Source organism: Microcaecilia unicolor, chromosome 13, assembly GCF_901765095.1.
Source record: "Microcaecilia unicolor chromosome 13, aMicUni1.1, whole genome shotgun sequence".
Classification (NCBI taxonomy): Eukaryota; Metazoa; Chordata; class Amphibia; order Gymnophiona; family Siphonopidae; genus Microcaecilia; species Microcaecilia unicolor.
The window spans coordinates 101,321,845-101,342,502 of record NC_044043.1 but is presented as its reverse complement, the minus strand read 5'-3'; the positions used below and the strand labels follow the sequence as shown (position 1 = coordinate 101,342,502).

At 39.6% G+C, this 20,658-nt stretch overlaps 1 protein-coding gene across 4 annotated transcripts in view; it reads right to left on the bottom strand.

Annotated features, from left to right (window-relative positions):
• UBR4 (ubiquitin protein ligase E3 component n-recognin 4) overlaps positions 1 to 20,658 on the bottom strand; it is a 314,627-nt gene that overhangs the window by 167,497 nt on the left and 126,472 nt on the right. For all 4 annotated transcript variants that reach the window (XM_030185684.1, XM_030185685.1, XM_030185686.1 and 1 more), the window contains exons 41-48: positions 20,407 to 20,565; positions 19,757 to 19,909; positions 18,881 to 19,108; positions 13,947 to 14,104; positions 8,219 to 8,390; positions 5,176 to 5,377; positions 4,474 to 4,637; positions 477 to 693 (exon numbers count right to left, since the gene is read on the bottom strand). In XM_030185684.1, the coding sequence (XP_030041544.1) occupies positions 477 to 693; positions 4,474 to 4,637; positions 5,176 to 5,377; positions 8,219 to 8,390; positions 13,947 to 14,104; positions 18,881 to 19,108; positions 19,757 to 19,909; positions 20,407 to 20,565 (1,453 nt within the window). The remainder of the gene's footprint in view (positions 1 to 476; positions 694 to 4,473; positions 4,638 to 5,175; positions 5,378 to 8,218; positions 8,391 to 13,946; positions 14,105 to 18,880; positions 19,109 to 19,756; positions 19,910 to 20,406; positions 20,566 to 20,658) is intronic.

Below are 20,658 nucleotides of genomic sequence, written 5' to 3'. Positions count from 1 at the left end.
GCTGGAAAATGCTCTGTTAAATCCCTAATTGTAGTTGATATTGACGATTGAATTTGTGACTTAAGACAGAGTGAGCAACATGCGCAATGTCACTCCTTTTCTTCTCTCAAGGACCACAGCCTGTAGAGCTAGAAGAACCTGAGAAAAAGCCTCAATTGCTGCTGTTCAGGGGGGAGGGGGGGGGGAAGAGAAGGAAGGTAGCGATGCACTGAGTACAGTGGTGCTGACATATTTAGTGTCGAGACCAGAGATACAGAAGCAAGGTCTGCCTCAGTGTCCTGTCTCTCTGTTACCGTTGATAATTCAGTTACCCAACAACTTGTCAGTCCCAAGACTCTACTGTACTTGAAGATGACAAAAAGCATCTTCTATTAGAGGATACTTAGCCCACACCTTAAATTGAGGTGGTAAATAAGGTGGTTAAATACCTACAGGAATTGTCAACCTTGTGGTAACAGACATTTAAAAATTCTTACTGAAAATAGTGAGCTTCTTGTCAGCCTGTAGAGCTTCCTCTCGAGTAAAGGGAAAGTCAAACCAGCGTGCCCTCGTCAGGTTCAGCTGCATGGTCCGTCCAAATATTTCTACGTAGGAAGGAGCTCGCTCAATAGCTTGAGTGCCAATCTGTAGACGCATTCCCGTCATAACCATGGAATTATTATTGTTACAAACCTCGACGGTAAATCCTCCAGGCTGTGGGTGGGCAAAAGAAAGGCAGATTTATCAGTAAAGGGAGAAGCAGTTCTAAAAACGTACATCAGAACTTATATATTTGGCAGTGCTCTAAACATTCCTAGTTTAATTCCTAGGCCAGATCTTCTGCAACTCAGGTTAGCTACGGAAGCTGCAAAGGCAATATCCATTACCCAACTCAGGTTAAAGAGGAGGGAGGGGGAAGGGAGGAATTTATGGTCATTGTTAAGGTCAGCATATGGTGGCTGGATTTAAAGCAACAAAATAAAAATGAACTAATGGAGATAAAGGCAATTACAAATATACAAAACAAAGCCAAAATGATCATGAAGGGCTCTTCTGAAAAAGAATACAATTCACTGGACATTTACAATGATGAGTTCTACAACTAATCCGGTACCCCAACAAGCCATATGAAGGCATTAGAGCTTCAGGGACTATTCAAATCTACAAAATCTATTGGTGAAGCAAATAGCACTGATCATCTTTGCATTTATTAGTTATAATTTTGATGGCTTATTATTAAACGAGTGCTTTTGTGAGCCTTTTTTAGACTAAGGACAGTTTCTCCTAATGACTATAAGCATGTTGTGAAGAAACAGTGTTTTAAGCCTGTAAAATGTATTGGATATTTTCCTATTTTAATTATGTCTGAAGTGTATTTCTCCTATTTGGCCAGCAAATGATGCATGTTTATGCTTAAAGCTGTTACAGAGGACTGACTTCTCTTTTTTTTAGTTGGCACACAGATAATAGGAAGTGCCTGTAGTGATGTAACCAGTTTTTATTTGAAATTTGTTGACTGGGCTCTGAATGGCCTGGAGTTCTGAAATTATCCAGCAGATGCTGGCAGTTGCTTCAGTCTTAGCCTGGCAGAAGGAGGAGACAGATCTCGTTGCTAAGGCTCTATGAACAATTATATGTCCTTATCTTCCCAGGTACTGTTTAGACAGTATACTACTACTACTATTTAACATTTCTAAAGCGCTACCAGGGTTGTGCAGCGCTGTACAATTAACAAAGGACAGTCCCTGCTCAAAGGAGCTTACAATCTAAGATAGTTAGTTTTCTAATTGATCCATTTTTCAGTTACTTGTTACCGTTTGCTATTTGCACAATTTTGTCAACTGTTCAATATTTTTATGAGAATAAAGCGGCAGATGTAGGCAGATCTGAGCTGTGCTGGGGATAGACCTTCTAAGTGGCCGTGGGCTAACCCCATGTGAGTGGCTAGGCATTTCGTCAGACACATTAATATGACATTTTAAGGATTTATAAACTGCTTTGATTGTAACTCATAAAAAGACAATATATCAAGTCCCATCCCCTCTTTCACCTAGGAAAAGGGGTGATGGACTAACGGTTAGTGCAGCGGGTTGCGGAAATGGAGAACCGGGTTCAATTCCCACTGCTGCCTAACAGTTGGCAGTGGGTTGAGATCCTGGGGAACCAGGTTCAATTCACTCTGCAGCTCTGTTTGACCCTGGGCAAGTCACTTAGCCATCTATTGCCCCAGGTACAATATACTTCTTAGATTATGAGTCTATTAGGAACAGTGCAAGTACTTGTACAATTGCATGTAAACCACATCGACTCGAGCTCGAAAGAAGTGGTATATCAAATTAATAAGCGATAAAAATATATATAACTGGTTTGACCTCTTTTTTGGTTGTTTTGCTGTTCTCATTATACACTGAGTTTACTAGACCCCTATTTTGTGATTTCATAATCAGTCCTTGTTCCAAGATATCTGGTCTCAGAACTATTGCTGCAATGACTGGACAAGAACAGACAAATCTATCAGAACAGTGGGCAACACTTCCCACTTTTCCCTATTCTAACATCTTTTTCTTGACTTAAGGAGTTAAAACTATTAGGACTACTACATTTATACTAATGATGTGCAGATAATTTTTTTCAACAACAAACCCCATTGCTGAAACATTTAGATTTATGGCAGCTGGTCTAGAAAGTGTATTTCATGCTTAACCATAGATTGAAATTAAACACCGATAAGACCTTATTACTTTGGGTAGGAGAAAGGTTGTCATTACCTACTTTGAATCCCATTTTTGTCTGAAAGATTCCCCTCCAAACAACCGTTCATAGTTTAGCAGTATGGCTAGATTCTACTTTAAATGGAAATTCTCAGGTTAATTATATACTATTCTCTATTTTCTTACACATGCATTTCCTCCACTAAAAAGGTTCTTTTTTTTCACTGGATGAATTGCAGAAGCAGGTTTTGGCATGGTTATCTTCTTGGCTAGACTACTGCAATTCCTTTTTTTTTAGGAATTTCTAAATCATTATTATCTTGTTTACATTTGCTGTAAAATACAGCAGTGAAGATTATTCTGCATAAAAATAAGTAGGACAGAGTTAATCCTTTACTAAAAGAGCTCCACTGACTGCCTGTTGCAGCAAGAATTACTTTAAAAATCACGTGTTTTACTTTTAAGCATTTATATGGAAATTATCCATTTTTATCTGGCAAATCTACTGAAAGTCTGATCATGTCTGGTACATAGATGCCCTGCACACGCCAATAAATTTGACCTTGTACCACCCCCACCCCCCTTTTATTGAGTAAAAAGCTTTTTAATATAGTTACTCATTCAAAGTGGAACTCTTTGTCTTTCAGATGTAGAGAGATGTGGTAGCTGTGTTAGTCCACATTTAAAGGTAATCAATAGAAATAAAACATGGAAAGGAAAATAAGATGATACCAATAAAAAAGGTATCATCTTATTTTCTTTTCCATCTTTTATTTTGTTTTATTTCTATTATCTTTCAGATGTGAAACCAACTATTTAATATTCAGGAAAAAGTTAATAGCTTGGTTGTTCATCAAGTATCTATACGATAATTTATTTAATATGAAATTTAAAGCATTTTTTATATTTATGCAGAGCCTTGTGCTCCTTATTATAAACTACTCTTGAGCTAATATTTATTTGCAAAATGTATCAATGTGGTTTACAATAATCCAAAATATGAACCAGACAAATAGCAATCCATAAAACAAAAGAACGCAGAGGAAGAGTGACGTCACCCGGAGAGCATGGATGCTTGAGTACAGAGCTCCTCTGGGGCCATTTTAATCTTAGTGTTTTATGGAAATTAAAAAAAAAAAAAAAAAAACCCAAAACAAAACAAGGCAAATACCAGGATCCATAAAATACAAACAGAAACAAGCATAATAATGCAAAACAAAATAGGAGGGGAATGATATTTAACACAATAATAATTTACCTACAACAAAATAATGGAAACGGATGAGACAGTATATAAATACTCTTATTATTATAGTTATGAAATCAAGGCTCACAGCACCAAACCCCTGCACAGGAAGACAGAAGAGAGAGTGGAGAAGCTGCCTAATAGTGCAATGGGCTGAGACCTGGGGAATTGGGTTTGATTCCCACTGCGGCTCCTTGTGATCCTGGGCTTAACCCCCCAATGCCTCAGGTATAAAGCTTAGATTAAGAGCCCGGTACGGACTAAGTACCTGCATATAATAAACGTAAACCGCTTTGGTTGTAGTACAGAAAGGCAGTATATCAAATTCGTGACCCTGATCAAGGAGGTACCAAAGCAAGAAAGAATGTAAAGATTTTATAAAATGTTAAAGAATGTGCTCCTTAATCCCAAGCATTATGTAAAAACAAGAACTGAGCTGCAAGTGAAAACATGGTGCAGGTATTCACTTATGATGCACAGAACTAGGAGTTCAAGAAGATGCTACTCTTAAACATCCTCAGGCTGAAGCTCGCTTACCTTGGTATTCGCCACATACATCCCTGTGGAGTTCAGCCTGTGTTTTATCTGTTGAGCATTGTACACCTGTAACAAGTCACTGCCACCAAATTCTACATCTGTAAGCTGCTGGTTATGTTCAAAGAAATCGATGGGGAAGGTCATCTGACTGGAAGTGCGAGTTGCTGCAGGAGAAAGAGTCAAACACAAGGGTAAATTGCTCTAGCGTGAGAATCTTCAGTCTCAAACATTCCCTCTCTAAACTCATCTTAACAAAGAGCACATGGCACATGGATACCTGTCATTCCACACTACCTAACTGAAGTTATTAAGCAAACCACCAGCAATGCTTTCTTTCTTTCTTTATAACCAGCCCTGTTCACTTAGGAGTGTCAACGGAATCAGGTCCACATGATTACCACCACTCTATAAGGAATTATTTCATACTAACAGTTAACACTCCAGCTCTAAATATAATTCCACTGGCAAGGTAGAGAAAGTTCACCCTAACCCTACGGGACCTTCAAAGATATTATAATTCACTTTTGAATGGAGTAACATCAGCTATTCTGACTGCTGTGATTTGTGGTAGTCTACAAATGCTTAAAATAGGAGTGAAAAATGGTCTGAAAAGGTCAACTTACCCATCTACATGATCACACTGCAACCCAGAACAGCCCCCCCCCCCCCCCATTTCTTTTTCTGTTAACGGGTCCTACTTACTGACTGCTGCTGCCTTGCGTTTGCGAACAGGCTTCATGATGCTGATGACACTGCTGGGCTGTAACGAGGGCTGGAGCCAGAATGAGGTATTCTCAACATTAGCCATGTAAATTCTCAGACTGCCGTCTTCACACAGCAGGATCATGGTAGTCCTCTGTTGCTCATTACTGGCAGTATGACGAATGGCAACCATGTCCTGAATCTGAAAGTGCAAAAACACTGTGAATTGTTGCCCAGTGTTACAGCTTGACCAAGAAACATAAAAAGCTTTAAGAACTTAGCCAGTTATTAGATGTAATAAAGACCAGACAAAGTCACATCTTAAAGGGACTAATTATAGGAAGAGGAATTTCAAGTAAAACAGTGGTTTAGACACTATACAATAGCCCACCCTGTATAATTAGGACTTCTATTTCTAGGTCATTATAAATTTAGGTATATCTTTTTTTCAATTAATTAGGAATTACAGAGCACAAAACAGCCTGTGTTTTTGTGGGTATCTTTTCTGATGGAATCAAGCTGAGGAAAAGTGATGAATCCAAGGAACACAACAGAAGGGGTAAAAAAAATTATAGTAGGATAAGAGTTTTTTTCCCCCCATTGTTTATACATTGACTACCTATTTTACTGAACTTTAGGCTGTTTCTCAGTTAAAACTAAAATCAGAAGACCAATCTGACTAGTCCAATGAATAACCAGAGGTCATTTTATATATCTTTTCTATGTGTAAAAAAATTTACACATCTAAAAAGACTGTTCTAAAATTTGATGGAAATTAAAATGTCTTGTGCAAGCAGGTCCATAGGTTGTATAGTATGCGTGCTCAGGAGGGGAATTTGGGTGGACTGTGGGTGGAGTTGCATTTATTATATGAAATGTGCTAACGAGCAAACAAGTGAGGTTGAAAATGACAAGTCCTTAAACCACTCTTGTTGGTTTACACCCATAGTAACATAGTAGATGACGGCAGAAAAAGACCTGCATGGTCCATCTAGTCTGCCCAACAAGATAAACTCATATGTGCTACTTCTTGTGTATACCTTACCTTGATTTGTATCTGCCATTTTCAGGACACAGACTGTAGAAGTCTTGCCCAGAACTAGCCCCACCACCCAAACACCAGCGGCTAAGCTTCTGAGGATCCATTCCTTCTGAAAAGGATTCCTTTATGTTTATCCCACGCATGCTTGAATTCCGCTACAGTTTTCATCTCCACCACCTCCCGCGGGAGGGCATTCCAAGTATCTACCACTCTCTCCGTGAAAAAATACTTCCTGACATTTTTCTTGAGTATGCCCCCCTTCACTCTTATATCATGTCCTCTCGTTATTGTGTTGTGTTGAAAAAGGAGAGCTCCAAAGCAAACATGGGAGAGGTGAAGGAAAGGAAGAACTGAATTTGCAGGGCACCAAAGACAGGGATCTGAAGACATTCGGATATGACTCTGCAGGATCAAGCCACCTGCAAAGCTCAACTGGGGACAGGTTGACCAACTGGACCAGGAGCAAAGCCTTCAGAAGCAGAGGCTGAAAACTGTGACCATTCACCTGCTGGAGATAGAAAATACTGAGGAGCTGGACTGGAAGCCAACAGAGATATGGCTCAGCTCGGTTTTCAGTTGTCTATCTCCACCTGCTGGTTAATGGACACAACTATCCCACAGGTTGTAGAATAGCGGGAAACTACATAATGGAATGTAGGTTTTTGTTACATTTGTACCCCGCGCTTTCCCACTCATGGCAGGCTCAATGCGGCTTACATGGGGCAATGGAGGGTTAAGTGACTTGCCCAGAGTCACAAGGAGCTGCCTGTGCCTGAAGTGGGAATCGAATTGCTGTTTCTGCAGGATTTGTGCTAGTATTTCTAACGTCAGATAGACACAGAGGTGTCTTCAAACAATAGGTGCCTTCCTGCCCTATTAATCTAGGTGCACTAAGTCCAGTTTCAACAAAAAATGCAACTGCAGACCACATTTTTTCATTATTATTTTGGAAAACACACAATGTAAAGTAACAAATTCTGAGAAGAGCCTCTATAATAATCCAGTACAAAGGTAAAACCAAGACCGTATAACAAAAAGAGAAGGCCGAGAGGTGATACGATAGAGGTCTATAAAATACTAAGTGAAATGGAATGGGTAGACGTGAAACGCTTGTTTACTCTTTCCAAAAATACTAGGACTAAGGTGCATGCAATGAAGTTACTAAGTAATAAATTTAAAACAAATCGGACAAAATACTTCTTCACTCAACAAGTAATTAAACTCTGGAATTCATTGCCAGAGAACATGGTAAAAGCAGTTATCTTAGCAGATTTTAAAAAAGGTTTGGATAATTTCCTGAAAGAAAAGTCTATAAACCATTATTAAGATAGATTTGGGAAAATCCTCTGCTTATTTCTAGGATAAGCAGCATAAATCTGTTTCACTGTTCTGGGATCTTGCCAGGTATTTGTGACCTGGATTGGCCACTGTTGGAAACAGGATACTGGGCTTGATAGACCTTCGATCTGTCCCAGTATGGCAAAGATTGTGTTCTTATGTAAAGGACTAGGTTGGATGATATTTCACATTTACAGACTTCTTTGGATAACTGTATTATTTAAAGATGAGGCTTACATGGGTTTAAACTAAATAAAAAATTAGTTTCAGTTTCCAGCAGAAGCAGGACAAAAGAAGTGCAAAGCCATTCCCTTATTCAATTTTAAAATACTATATTTTTGTCTTGGGCTTTAACAACTTGCTACTTATAAAAGGAAAAAATAACAAAAATAAATTATACAAGCAAGAGCTAACAAAAAAAGTGCCCTGGACGATTCATTACATTCCTTAATTTAGCACTTTCACGGGTATTACCTAAGCACTGTTCTCTGTGGACTAGCGGGTTTTTGTTTTTTTTAAACTTTTCAGGTGTTGCAGAAAACAAAATGCTTGAGCCAAAGATACGATATTTCTAAACTATTCTAACAGACCGACTGGCAGGCTTTCTGCATTTTTCATCCTTAAGTTTAATTGAACAATGTGAATTTGCCATTTGCCACTTACTTTGGCCTTTGCCGGAAGGGTTTTGATCTCTTGGATCAGGAAGCTATCTGGCTTTACCATCATCACCAGAGGAATTCCTGTGGTTTGCTGAACACAGCATACTAGGCCAGGATGATTCATTACTTCAGACCACTGACAAAGAGCTGGCACTGTTTTACTTCCGCCATTTGAACTGCAAAAGAAACACAAACACCATAAGCAGAACAAACAAACAAGTTACCTTCCCCGTTATCTTCAAAAACAGGGGGGGGGGGGATCCTCTAAGATTAAGGATAACCAACTGCTGCCATTTTCAAAGGATGTGTTAGATTTGCATACCAAGGAGGCAGTGCATGCAAATCTATTTTATGCATATTCACTGTGAATTTCCCAAAAACATTGACCAAGTGTCCCAGGACTGGATTGAGAAGAACTGGGATCAACATGAGAATATACACAGGTACATCTGTCACTTTAGAAATATACAAATCTGTGTTTCACAAAGCTGTCATAGAGCCTGATATCATTTGCCAGTATCACTTTTGAAGGAAAGGACAAATAGCACTTGAGAATTATGGGGGTAACCTCCCCTAATCTCACACTGCAACACCTTGTAACCCTGGGCAAGTCACTTAACCCTCCATTGCCCCAAGAAAAGATCACCTTAGATTGTGATCCCATCAGGGACAGAGAGTAGCTGCAAAAATGGTACATATGTAAAGCACTTTGACTGTAATTTCAGTATCAAGTCTGGAACAAACAAACATAATCCCTTCAGTACAGCACTGTAGAACACAAGCACCTCAATATAACATAAGTACATAAGTAATGCCACAAGACCAAGGGTCCATCGAGCCCAGCATCCTGTCCATGACAGCGGCCAATCCAGGCCTGGGACCAGGTGAAAAGTTTAGTTTGATCTCCGGTGGGGAGGAGGGGGGGGGGGGGGGGTTACATAAATGTGCATTCCTCTTCTGAAAAAGGAAATGCAAATATATTTTAGTCCCACCAAAACATGCCCCCCCCCCCTTCCCATATGCATGTATTCACAATTTGGACACAAATATACTGGCTTTCTAAAACCCGCATCTAAAAGACAGATTATGCACATCCAAATCGAAAACAGGGCTTCTAAAATAAACAATTAAATCTTAAAACATGTGTCTGCCATGCAGGTTAAATCATAGAACCCACTGACTTTCGAACAGGCCTTCAAGATGTCTAGTTTGAATGACCCTAAAATGTAGTCAACCCTGAGGGGGTTAGGGGTGTTCAAAAAAATAAAGATCCCAAACTCTGCATCCAAAAAACATATTAGGTTGAAGGGGAAGAGAATTCAGTATAGGCTGTTCCTTCAGCCGAGCTATTTATTAGTGAGACTAGCCATAATGAAACGACTCACTATTAACGCTCTATAAGTACATAAGTACATAAGTACATAAGTAGTGCCATACTGGGAAAGACCAAAGGTCCATCTAGCCCAGCATCCTGTCACCGACAGTGGCCAATCCAGGTCAAGGGCACCTGGCACGCTCCCCAAACGTAAAAACATTCCAGACAAGTTATACCTAAAAATGCGGAATTTTTCCAAGTCCATTTAATAGCGGTCTATGGACTTGTCCTTTAGGAATCTATCTAACCCCTTTTTAAACTCCGTCAAGCTAACCGCCCGTACCACGTTCTCCGGCAACGAATTCCAGAGTCTAATTACACGTTGGGTGAAGAAACATTTTCTCCGATTCGTTTTAAATTTACCACACTGTAGCTTCAACTCATGCCCTCTAGTCCTAGTATTTTTGGATAGCGTGAACAGTCGCTTCACATCCACCCGATCCATTCCACTCATTATTTTATACACTTCTATCATATCTCCCCTCAGCCGTCTCTTCTCCAAGCTGAAAAGCCCTAGCCTTCTCAGCCTCTCTTCATAGGAAAGCCGTCCCATCCCCACTATCATTTTCGTCGCCCTTCGCTGTACCTTTTCCAATTCTACTATATCTTTTTTGAGATACGGAGACCAGTACTGAACACAATACTCCAGGTGCGGTCGCACCATGGAGCGATACAACGGCATTATAACATCCGCACACCTGGACTCCATACCCTTCCTAATAACACCCAACATTCTATTCGCTTTCCTAGCCGCAGCAGCACACTGAGCAGAAGGTTTCAGCGTATCATCGACGACGACACCCAGATCCCTTTCTTGATCCGTAACTCCTAACGCGGAACCTTGCAAGACGTAGCTATAATTCGGGTTCCTCTTACCCACATGCATCACTTTGCACTTGTCAACATTGAACTTCATCTGCCACTTGCACGCCCATTCTCCCAGTCTCGCAAGGTCCTCCTGTAATCGTTCACATTCCTCCTGCGACTTGACGACCCTGAATATTTTTGTGTCATCGGCAAATTTAATTACCTCACTAGTTATTCCCATCTCTAGGTCATTTATAAATACATTAAAAAGCAACGGACCCAGCACAGACCCCTGCGGGACCCCACTAACTACCCTCCTCCACTGAGAATACTGGCCACGCAATCCTACTCTCTGCTTCCTATCTTTCAACCAGTTCTTAATCCATAATAATACCCTACCTCCGATTCCATGACTCTGCAATTTCTTCAGGAGTCTTTCGTGCGGCACTTTGTCAAACGCCTTCTGAAAATCCAGATATACAATATCAACCGGCTCCCCATTGTCCACATGTTTGCTTACCCCCTCAAAAAATGCATTAGATTGGTGAGGCAAGACTTCCCTTCACTAAATCCGTGCTGACTTTGTCTCATCAGTCCATGTTTTTGTATATGCTCTGCAATTTTATTCTTAATAATAGCCTCCACCATCTTGCCCGGCACCGACGTCAGACTCACCGGTCTATAATTTCCCGGATCTCCTCTGGAACCCTTCTTAAAAATCGGAGTAACATTGGCTACCCTCCAGTCTTCCGGTACTACACTCGATTTTAGGGACAGATTGCATATTTCTAACAGTAGCTCCGCAAGTTCATTTTTTAGTTCTATTAATACTCTGGGATGAATACCATCAGGTCCCGGTGATTTACTACTCTTCAGCTTGCTGAACTGACCCATTACATCCTCCAAGGTTACAGAGAATTTGTTTAGTTTCTCCGACTCCCCCGCTTCAAATATTCTTTCCGGCACCGGTGTCCCCCCCAAATCCTCCTCGGTGAAGACCGAAGCAAAGAATTCATTTAATTTCTCCGCTACGGCTTTGTCCTCCTTGATCGCCCCTTTAACACCATTTTCGTCCAGCGGCCCAACCGACTCTTTGGCCGGTTTCCTGCTTTTAATGTATCTAAAAAAATTTTTACTATGTATTTTTGCTTCCAACGCTAATTTCTTCTCAAAGTCCTTTTTTGCCCTCCTTATCTCCGCTTTGCATTTGGCTTGGCATTCCTTATGATCTATCCTGTTACTTTCAGTTGGTTCTCTTCTCCACTTTCTGAAGGATTGTTTTTTGGCTCTAATGATTTCCTTTATCTTACTGTTTAGCCACGCCGGCTGACGTTTAGTCTTTTTTCCCTTTTTTCTAATACGTGGAATATATTTGTCCTGAACCTCCAGGATGGTGTTTTTAAACAGCATCCACGCCTGATGCAAGTTTTTTACTCTGCGAGCTGCTCCTTTCAGTCTTTTTTTCACCATTTTTCTCATTTTGTCGTAATCACCTTTTCTATAGTTAAACGCTAGCGTACTTGATTTCCTAGTTTCACTTCCTTCAATGCCAATATCAAAACCGATCATATTATGATCACTGTTATCAAGCGGCCCTCGTATCGTTACCCCCTGCACTAGATCATGAGCACCACTAAGGACTAAGTCTAGTATTTTTCCTTCTCTTGTCGGCTCCTGAACTAGCTGTTCCATGAAGCTGTCCTTGATTTCATCAAGAAATCCTATGTCCCTTGCGTGTACAGATGTTACATTAACCCAGTCTATATGCGGGTAATTGAAATCCCCCATTATTATTGTGTTGCCCAGTTTGTTTGCGTCCCTGATTTCCTTTAACATTTCCGCATCCGTCTGTTCGTCCTGGCCAGGCGGACGGTAGTACACTCCTATCACTATCCTTTTCCCCTTTGCACATGGAATTTCAATCCACAGTGATTCCAAGGAGTGTTTTGTTTCCTGCAGAATTTTCAATCTATTTGAATCAAGGCTCTCGTTAATATACAATGCTACCCCTCCACCAATCCGATTCACCCTATCACTACGATATAATTTGTACCCCGGTATGACAGTGTCCCACTGGTTATCCTCCTTCCACCAGGTCTCAGAGATGCCTATTATATCTAATTTTTCATTTAGTGCAATATATTCCAACTCCCCCATCTTATTTCTTAGGCTCCTGGCATTCGCATATAGACATTTCAAACTATGTTTGTTGTTCCTAAGTACATCATGCTTAGTACTTGACAGTATTAATTGGCAATCTTTTGTCTGATTTTTATTGTTATTTAAAGATACCCGATCTACTACAATCTCTTTTGCAACCTCACTATCAGGATACTCTATCTTCCCTGTTATGGTGATATCTTTGAAAGATACCTTATCCCGAACCATGCTCTTTTGAGCGACTGTCGGCCTTCCCCCCATTTCTAGTTTAAAAGCTGCTCTATCTCCTTCTTAAACTCCTGTGATTAACATCCCTCTACCCAATTCTAATACTTTTCATTACAAAATATATAATCAAAAAACAAGTGGGAGAAACTCCTTGGGGTACAATTGTGGCGCAACTGAAGAATATTTGAAACGGGGATTCCTGTTGGACCATACTAAACGGACAGACCTGGGAGTAAAACAAGCAAGCAAGCCAGCTAGCTAAGATAAGCATTTTTCTAAAAAAAAAAAAAAAATTATTATTTTTTTTTTTTTTTAGAAAAATGCTTATCTTAGCTAGCTGGCTTGCTTGCTTGTTTTACTCCCAGGTCTGTCTGTTTAGTATGGTCCAACAGGAATCCCCGTTTCAAATATTGGTCCAGAGGGCGGCAACTAAAATGATCAGTGGTATTAGTCAAAGTGTATGGGGACAGACTTAAAGACCTCAAAATGTATACACTTAGGAAGAAAAGCAGGAGTGGAGATATGATAGAGACATCTAAATATCTATGTGGCATAACGAACAAGGAGAAAAGTCTCAACTGAAAGGAAGCTCTGAACAAGGGGGCACAGGATGAAGATGAAAGGGGATAGGCTCAAAGTAACCTGAGGAAATACTTCTTCACGGAAAGGGTGGTGAATTCGTGAAATGGCCTCCCGGTGAAGTGGTGGAGACGAAAACAATATCTGAATTCAAGAGAGCTTGGGACAAGTACACAGGATCTCTAAGAGAGTGATAGGGAGAGTAGATGGCATGGATGGGCAGACTGGATAGGCCATATGGTCTTTATCTGCCTACATTTTTCTCTGCTTCTATGGATAACAACAGTTCACCAACATTTCTAAAGATGTATTTAATCTTGCCTTTGGTTCAATTCTCCCACTGACACTTTGTTGTCCTGAACAAGTCACTTCACCTTCTCCTGCCTAAGGTACAACTAAACTGTAAGCAAAGTTCGGGAGGGAAATTCCTCACATATTCTGATAAGTAACTTACCTTAGGCTTGGATTTTTTTTTAGTTTAATCCATAATAGTTACAATACACTAAATAAATTGGGCTTGGATTTTGAAAAAGTAATTAAACAAAAATACAAACAATACATTGATCTTAAGTATAAAACTCGCCTCTTTATATTAATGGGGAAAAGCAGCAGCAACTCCAACGCAGATCTGTTTATTGTGGCTGCAAAAGATTTTCCTTGACAATAACTGAAGAACAGCATCTGCAGTACATGTGAATAATATATAGATACACCACCACCAGCCACCTGACCATTACTGTCCTATTGTGAGATAGAGATGACAGATTATCAGTTATTTTAGCAGACACATACAACAGTTCCATTTTATTTTGGTACTTCCTAAGCAGAAATCCACAGTAAGTAAGCTTGGTTAGAAGCAGACGGTTCATCCATAACTGTTATCCTATGAGAGAACAATGAATTACGTAGATGGATGATGCAACGTGTGAGACCTGACAAGTTCTAGGGCTCTTTCAGAGTTTTCTAGTTGGCATCAATAAGAGCTTTGTTGGACCCACCTCTGGACTATACAGCTTACATTTACAACTAAATTGATTAAATCACAATAAAGGACACCTTCACAAAGGCAAGTGGGTTATATGACAGCACTCAATTTCATTTTTTTCTAATGAAAAACAGATACAATAAACCATATCTAGAAGGTGACATAGTCTAGGAATCAGGGTTGAAATGCTATTTCTCCCAGTGACATATCTTGTGATCAAAGGCAAGTTGCTATCATTTCCTCAGATACTCCGTAAACATTCAGGGGCTGGTATCACCATCATACAGCACTGCCCGTATTCAGCAGCAGTATAAAACCAAGCATTTTTATTACTCCTTAGCTGAGAGTTGTCTTCAAATAAGAATGAGCTCAGCATAGCTATGATATCAATTTGCAATCAATCAACGTTTAAAACACCAGAAGAGTAAAGTGATTCTGTTGTTGCAGATATTAAAAAAAAAAAACCTTAGATTATGAGTCCACTAGGGACTGACAGTGGCTGAATGCAATATTTAAACCACTTTGATTGTACCACAGAAATAACCTAATAAATAAAATAATGGTACTGAGAATGAAGTTCATTTGAAGTTTTATTTTGGTTCATATGTTAATAAAGATTAACGTGACCAAAAAAACAAACTGCTGTCCTGTGGGATTCCTTACATTTGATGTGTCTGCTGCCTACAGTTTGTTATTAAATTTGACAGCAAGCTGTACTTTAAACACTTAAGGGTGTTAAGTTCCTCACTAACAGTGACATCATCAACCCGCTACTGAGAGACACGGGGATGCCACTGCTTGCCCTGGGATTTGTAGCATGGAATGTTGCCACGTTTTGGGTTTCTGCCAGATTCTTGTGACCTGAATTGGCCACTGGGCTAGATGGACCATTGGTCTGACCCAGTTCTGTGACCAGTCAAATTGCGAGGGACAGCAGCATCCACTTGCTGAAGGAGTACACCCCTGAGTATACAAGAACTTTTTAAGTTATAAGCCTTAAGGGGCACTTGTTTTTAGGTTTGTTTGTTTTTTTAGTAGCTGGGGTTTTTTAATTTTTCTTTTTATCCTTCTACAAACACTTGCCCAATGTAGGTAATAACTAATAGGGGCTGTCATGGCTATTTATGCGGTAATAGGAATGGTTGCTGGACTTTTTCAAATCATTCTTCTCAGTGATATCTATCACATCATTGGCAAATCCGGCCCAATGATGAAAGTAGTGGTAATGCTAAGGACTAAGAGTGCGCTAGTGTCATCGTTGGCAGCTGACCACTCCCTCAATATATCAGGAGTAGCTGGAACTTGGCTGGCAGCCTCGGACTCTGTTCTGTTTAAAGAGAATTGTTCACTAGGCTATCAACTATTTCAGGATATGTGGTCCACTGGTGGAGGGAAGAGCTTTGTTATTGGTGCGATCTGATTTGGAAATTTATAAAGCTATTTTTATTAAAAGGAAAGTCTGCATGGTTAACAGCCCTTCTCATAATTCTCATGAAGAGATTAATTTGTAAATTAAGTGGATCATTAATTTAAGTTTTGGATAATGGGCACTTGCACAAATACGGATATGGCCATTTGTGGTGCTGCAGATGCTATGGATGCTTTGAGAAAGATTTTTTTTCATACCCATTTGAAAGGACATACAATTAATTTAATGTTCCTTCCTAAAAAAAAATAAAAAACCTTTTTATTCAAGTATTGCCAGGTTCTATTAAGGACACTGAATTGCCTTGGATTAACTGCCAGCTTTCCTTTTTTCTTTAATTGTACTGACTTTTGGTAGTTCACTTGAGATATGTAGTATGAGGCAAATTCAGTTTGATTACATTTCAATCTATTTTTTAAAATGATTGGATTTGTCAAATTGTAGAGATTAATAAAATAGTACAGTTTAGGCAAAAAATTACAGAAGACTTTCTATCTCACAAAGAATATTGTTCCTCAGAGAACTGTGTGAAATAATGTAAAAAAAGAAAAAGAGGATTTAATTTAGGTCTTTATGGGGGTCACGTGATGCCGTGCTAACGAGCGGGTGTTGACAGGAAGAGCTCCCGGGCCCCAACCTCGAAGTTGCTTAATTTAAGGCATGTTTCTGGAGTAGTGAAACTGAGTTGGCAATCTGATTTTAGGATTTCATCACAGGACGATCGAGAAGTGGTGGAAAAAGTGGATGGCAGCAAAAACGCAATGCAGAGAGAGAAAAATCGTGAGGCAGTGATTTTAAAATGGCGGAAGCAGCAGGGCCGACTACAGTGAGCTCTGCATGGGTCACAGAGATTAGATTACTACTACTACTACTTAACATTTCTAGAGCGCTACTAGGGTTACGCAGCTTTAACAAAGATGAGTCGCTAGCTAGCAGGATGCAGAAAATAACAGATAAACTGGATACTGTTGACGGTCTGCTGGAATCCTTATGTGGAGAGCTTACTGCATGTTTACTGCATGTTTCCGATATTGAGGTCCGCGTGCAGCAGCTTACCACTGTCAATGAGGAGTTGCAGACCCGACTTTGGGGATTAGAGGAAAAATGGATGACACTGAAAACAGGTCCAGGAGCGGCATTTCAATTCTTTTATTTTTTTATTTGTACCCCGCGCTTTCCTGCTCATGGCAGGCTCGATGCGGCTTAGGTACTTATTTGTACCTGGGGCAATGGAGGGTTAAGTGACTTGCTCATCGCAATAGAATTCTACTTCTTCGGAAAGCAGCAGTGTTGGGTAAATGTGCTATATTGGGGACATGGGTGGGAGAAACTGAACTTTCTTATTGGGTCTGGAGAAATAGGTTGCATGCACTAATGTTACTACAACAGAAGCAGGTCCAGGGCTCCCCTAGAGGGAGGAAGCTATTTCTAGCTACCTGGGAAGTATATATTCAGACATTCCTTCATAGGGCTCGAAGCTTGATTTAGAATGCACTGAAGTAGACTGCTTTTGGTGGGGGAGATGTTATTTGCGGGGTATATCGGGTTGCCCTCCCCTCTCCTTATTCCCCCCCCCCTTTTTTTTTTTTTTTAATTGGGAGGGTAGGGGAAGTATGGATGGGAGGTTGAGTACAGTTTAAAATCGCGTTGCTTCAACCAAATATGAGCGGGAGAGGGGTGGGTAAAGGTGGGTGAAGGGGGGAGGATAGGCAGGGGACTAAGGGAGGGGAATAATAAAAATAACTGGAAATATGAATAAATGGTTTTTGTTATTGTACAACAGTTCTTTTTTTTTGTATACTGAGATATATGTATGCTGAAGTACTTAATTTTGTAATGTTTTCAATAAAATGTTGAAATATAAAATCGTGTTGCTGTTCTATAGTTGGGAAGTGGGAGGGAGTATGGGAAGGGGATATATTAGTTAAAACTTGATGACATTCTGTAATCTATGGAAATGATCAGTGTGATGTTATTGGACTATGTTAGGTACATTGTTGGATGATTTTATACTTTTCTTGTTTTGATGAGTCATCAATAAAAATTGTTGAAACATAATGTAGGTCTTTATATACAGCCCTTTTATCTAGGCCAACAGAACAATTTATGATAATAGGTACTATAAATTCAGTTGAGGGGGGGGAACAATTAGAAAGAAAATGGTACAAAGAGACGTCTATATAGGTACTATAAATTCAGTTGAGGGGGGGGAACAATTAGAAAGAAAATGGTACAAAGAGACGTCTATATAGGTACAAGATATGTACTTGGATAGCTATAAAGAATATAAATCAGTCTTGGATGATGTCAAAATCTGTAGTTTACTTCCAAGATTAAACCAGCAGCTTCTGTCGTCATCAGACAACTGGTTATGTCAACAACAGCTCCATCATTACCTGCAGGGCTTGTTTGTTATTTTGAAGAGCAAGTCTCACAAATTTTGAAAACACTGCCAGATTGTTCAGGCCTTTAACTTCATTTGTTGATTTTTAGACAACTCAGTGTCTGAAATTTTGGATGTTTTTGAGCATATGCACTCAACTTATTATCAATAGGATGAGCTTTCTCTCAAGCAGCAAAACTAAAGAGTCTAATAATTAACATTTGATTCATTCCTCGTCTTTGGGTTCACTTCCAGTGCCTTTAAAGACAGCTCATGACTGTGCAGTCAGACTTGAGGGTTGCATTTTAACAAGCATCTGAAAAGGACAGCTTGAGGACAACTGATGGTCCAAGCAAGTGCTAATCTCATTTTTTTTTACTGATTTTGAACTTTTGGAACATGGACTGTGAATTTTTTACTTTTTAACTTTGTCTGGACACTATTGAGCACAGTATTTTAGGGGACAGATTCCATGATTAAAATCAGAATATAGCCTGAAAAACAGTTTAATGCTTTGGCTGACATTTCATATTATTTAGTTCAGCACGTAGAGCACAATAACAGGATTATTCATCAGATGCACTGTGTTATCCAGGCAGTGGGAGTAATTTTAATATTGGATATCACCACCTTAAAATCCTGCTTGTCCTTCAACAAATAAAGTTTCTACATTTCAGTCCACTGCTCCCATCAATCCCCGGAGATTCGAGGGCCCTGACTCACCTTCAAGTCTTCATGGCTCACTTCAAGTACATTGGTGACATAAAATGGTCCATGCTCCGCACTACTGCTTTCCTCCATGACCTGGGTGTAAACATAACCTGCAGAGGACATAATGATAATAATATTCTTCCCTTCCTCACCAAACAGGAACGTGACATCTCGTATCTTGGAGCTTGGCAGCAGAAAGTAGAAGGTTGGACTTAAAGCATCAGAAGACAAATCATAAACCTGCAATGTAGCATAAAGAAAAATAAATGTTGGATTTTCCAGAGGAAGAGGAAATTAGGAAAAAAAAAAAAAATCAGATTTACAAAAATGAAAAAAAACAACCCTGACGGTGTGTTCTGCCCCCCCCCCCCCACACACACACACCCAGAAACATCAATCTTCCAATCCAACTGCAATAAAATGTTCTAGTTAAGCAGTCAGTCAAAAAACTGTTAAAGATCGCCATTCCCCATGTCACTCTAACAGCCAACTTCATTAACCTCCTGTCCAATATTCACAAATGTTTAGCCCTCCTTATGCCAAGAAGAAGGAAGAAAGTTAAGCTAGATGACAGCAAGACACTATATCTGGAATTCTCATATTTTTGGCAACCACATTGAAACTTTTTCTAAATATTCCATTAACTTTACCAAACTCCAAGAAAACACTGATCTGTATATGCACATACATGCAACTGCTCTTGTTCCTCTAGCTCTCACTGGGCCATTAAGTATAAGACTACAGGTTCCCAGACCTGAGAGTCCAAAGGCTTTTTCTCTTCAATACCTTTCTTGAAGAGGTTCAGACCAAGCAGAAGTTTTGTGACTTAAGTAACTCAAAGAACAGCTTGCTAACAAAATTTCCAGTTGCCCTTTTTCAGCTGCATACCTTAACGAAGTCTGCAGTGACAATAGCCAGTTCTGTTTGAGACCCTGGCAGCCATACGGCTTTGATGATGAAGTTCCCTGTTGCAAGCTGGGGATGCAGTACCAAGTGATCAGAAACTGAGCCTGAACTGCTGAAAGTCAGAACATGGCAATCCTATACACACAGAAAAAAAGTAATGCAATTTAAATTAGAAGACTTTTACTAACAATCTTAAGACTCAAGTATTCTATTCAATGAACAAAACATAACGCAACAATGAAGTTTACAAAACAGTAGTACTATTAACCCCCTTTTGCTCAATTTTTTATTTTCACCCTAGATTTCTAAACAAAATCTGAAACACTGAGCAAAAACAGGTTAAACTTTTCAAACTCATAGCACATTTTATAAACTTTCAGTGCATGAAAACTGTTTCGAACTACCATATCATCAAAAGAAAAAACAGAAGCTGAAAAGTTTTGTATGGACTGAAAAAGTCAAGGAAAGAGAAATCTCTAAATACCTTTTTAAAAGATTGATTACATTAATTTTTGGAAATGATGCTATAAATCTAAGGGTTTCTTCACTAGATATAATTAGCGAGAGACGATGAAAACTTCATATAAAAGATTCCAAAGGAAACAAACATTGTCTACAGAAGCAGGTACTACCTTGAGGCCACATACGGCCAGGTAGTCTTCTTTGCAAGGGTTTCCAGTCAGACTCAGTACAGTGAAGGGAACTGGAGCCGAGGCTAAGCGTGTCAGGGTCAATTTCCTCTTGCTGGAGTCTGCTTGCTTAAGGAGTGCCGACAGCTGCAAGACTGTTATCTAAGGAAGAAATGTTATCAGGTCAGGCTTTTCAGTTATTCAAGGAACTTGGACATTTCCCACACAAAATATTATTTTATTTCCATCAGAACT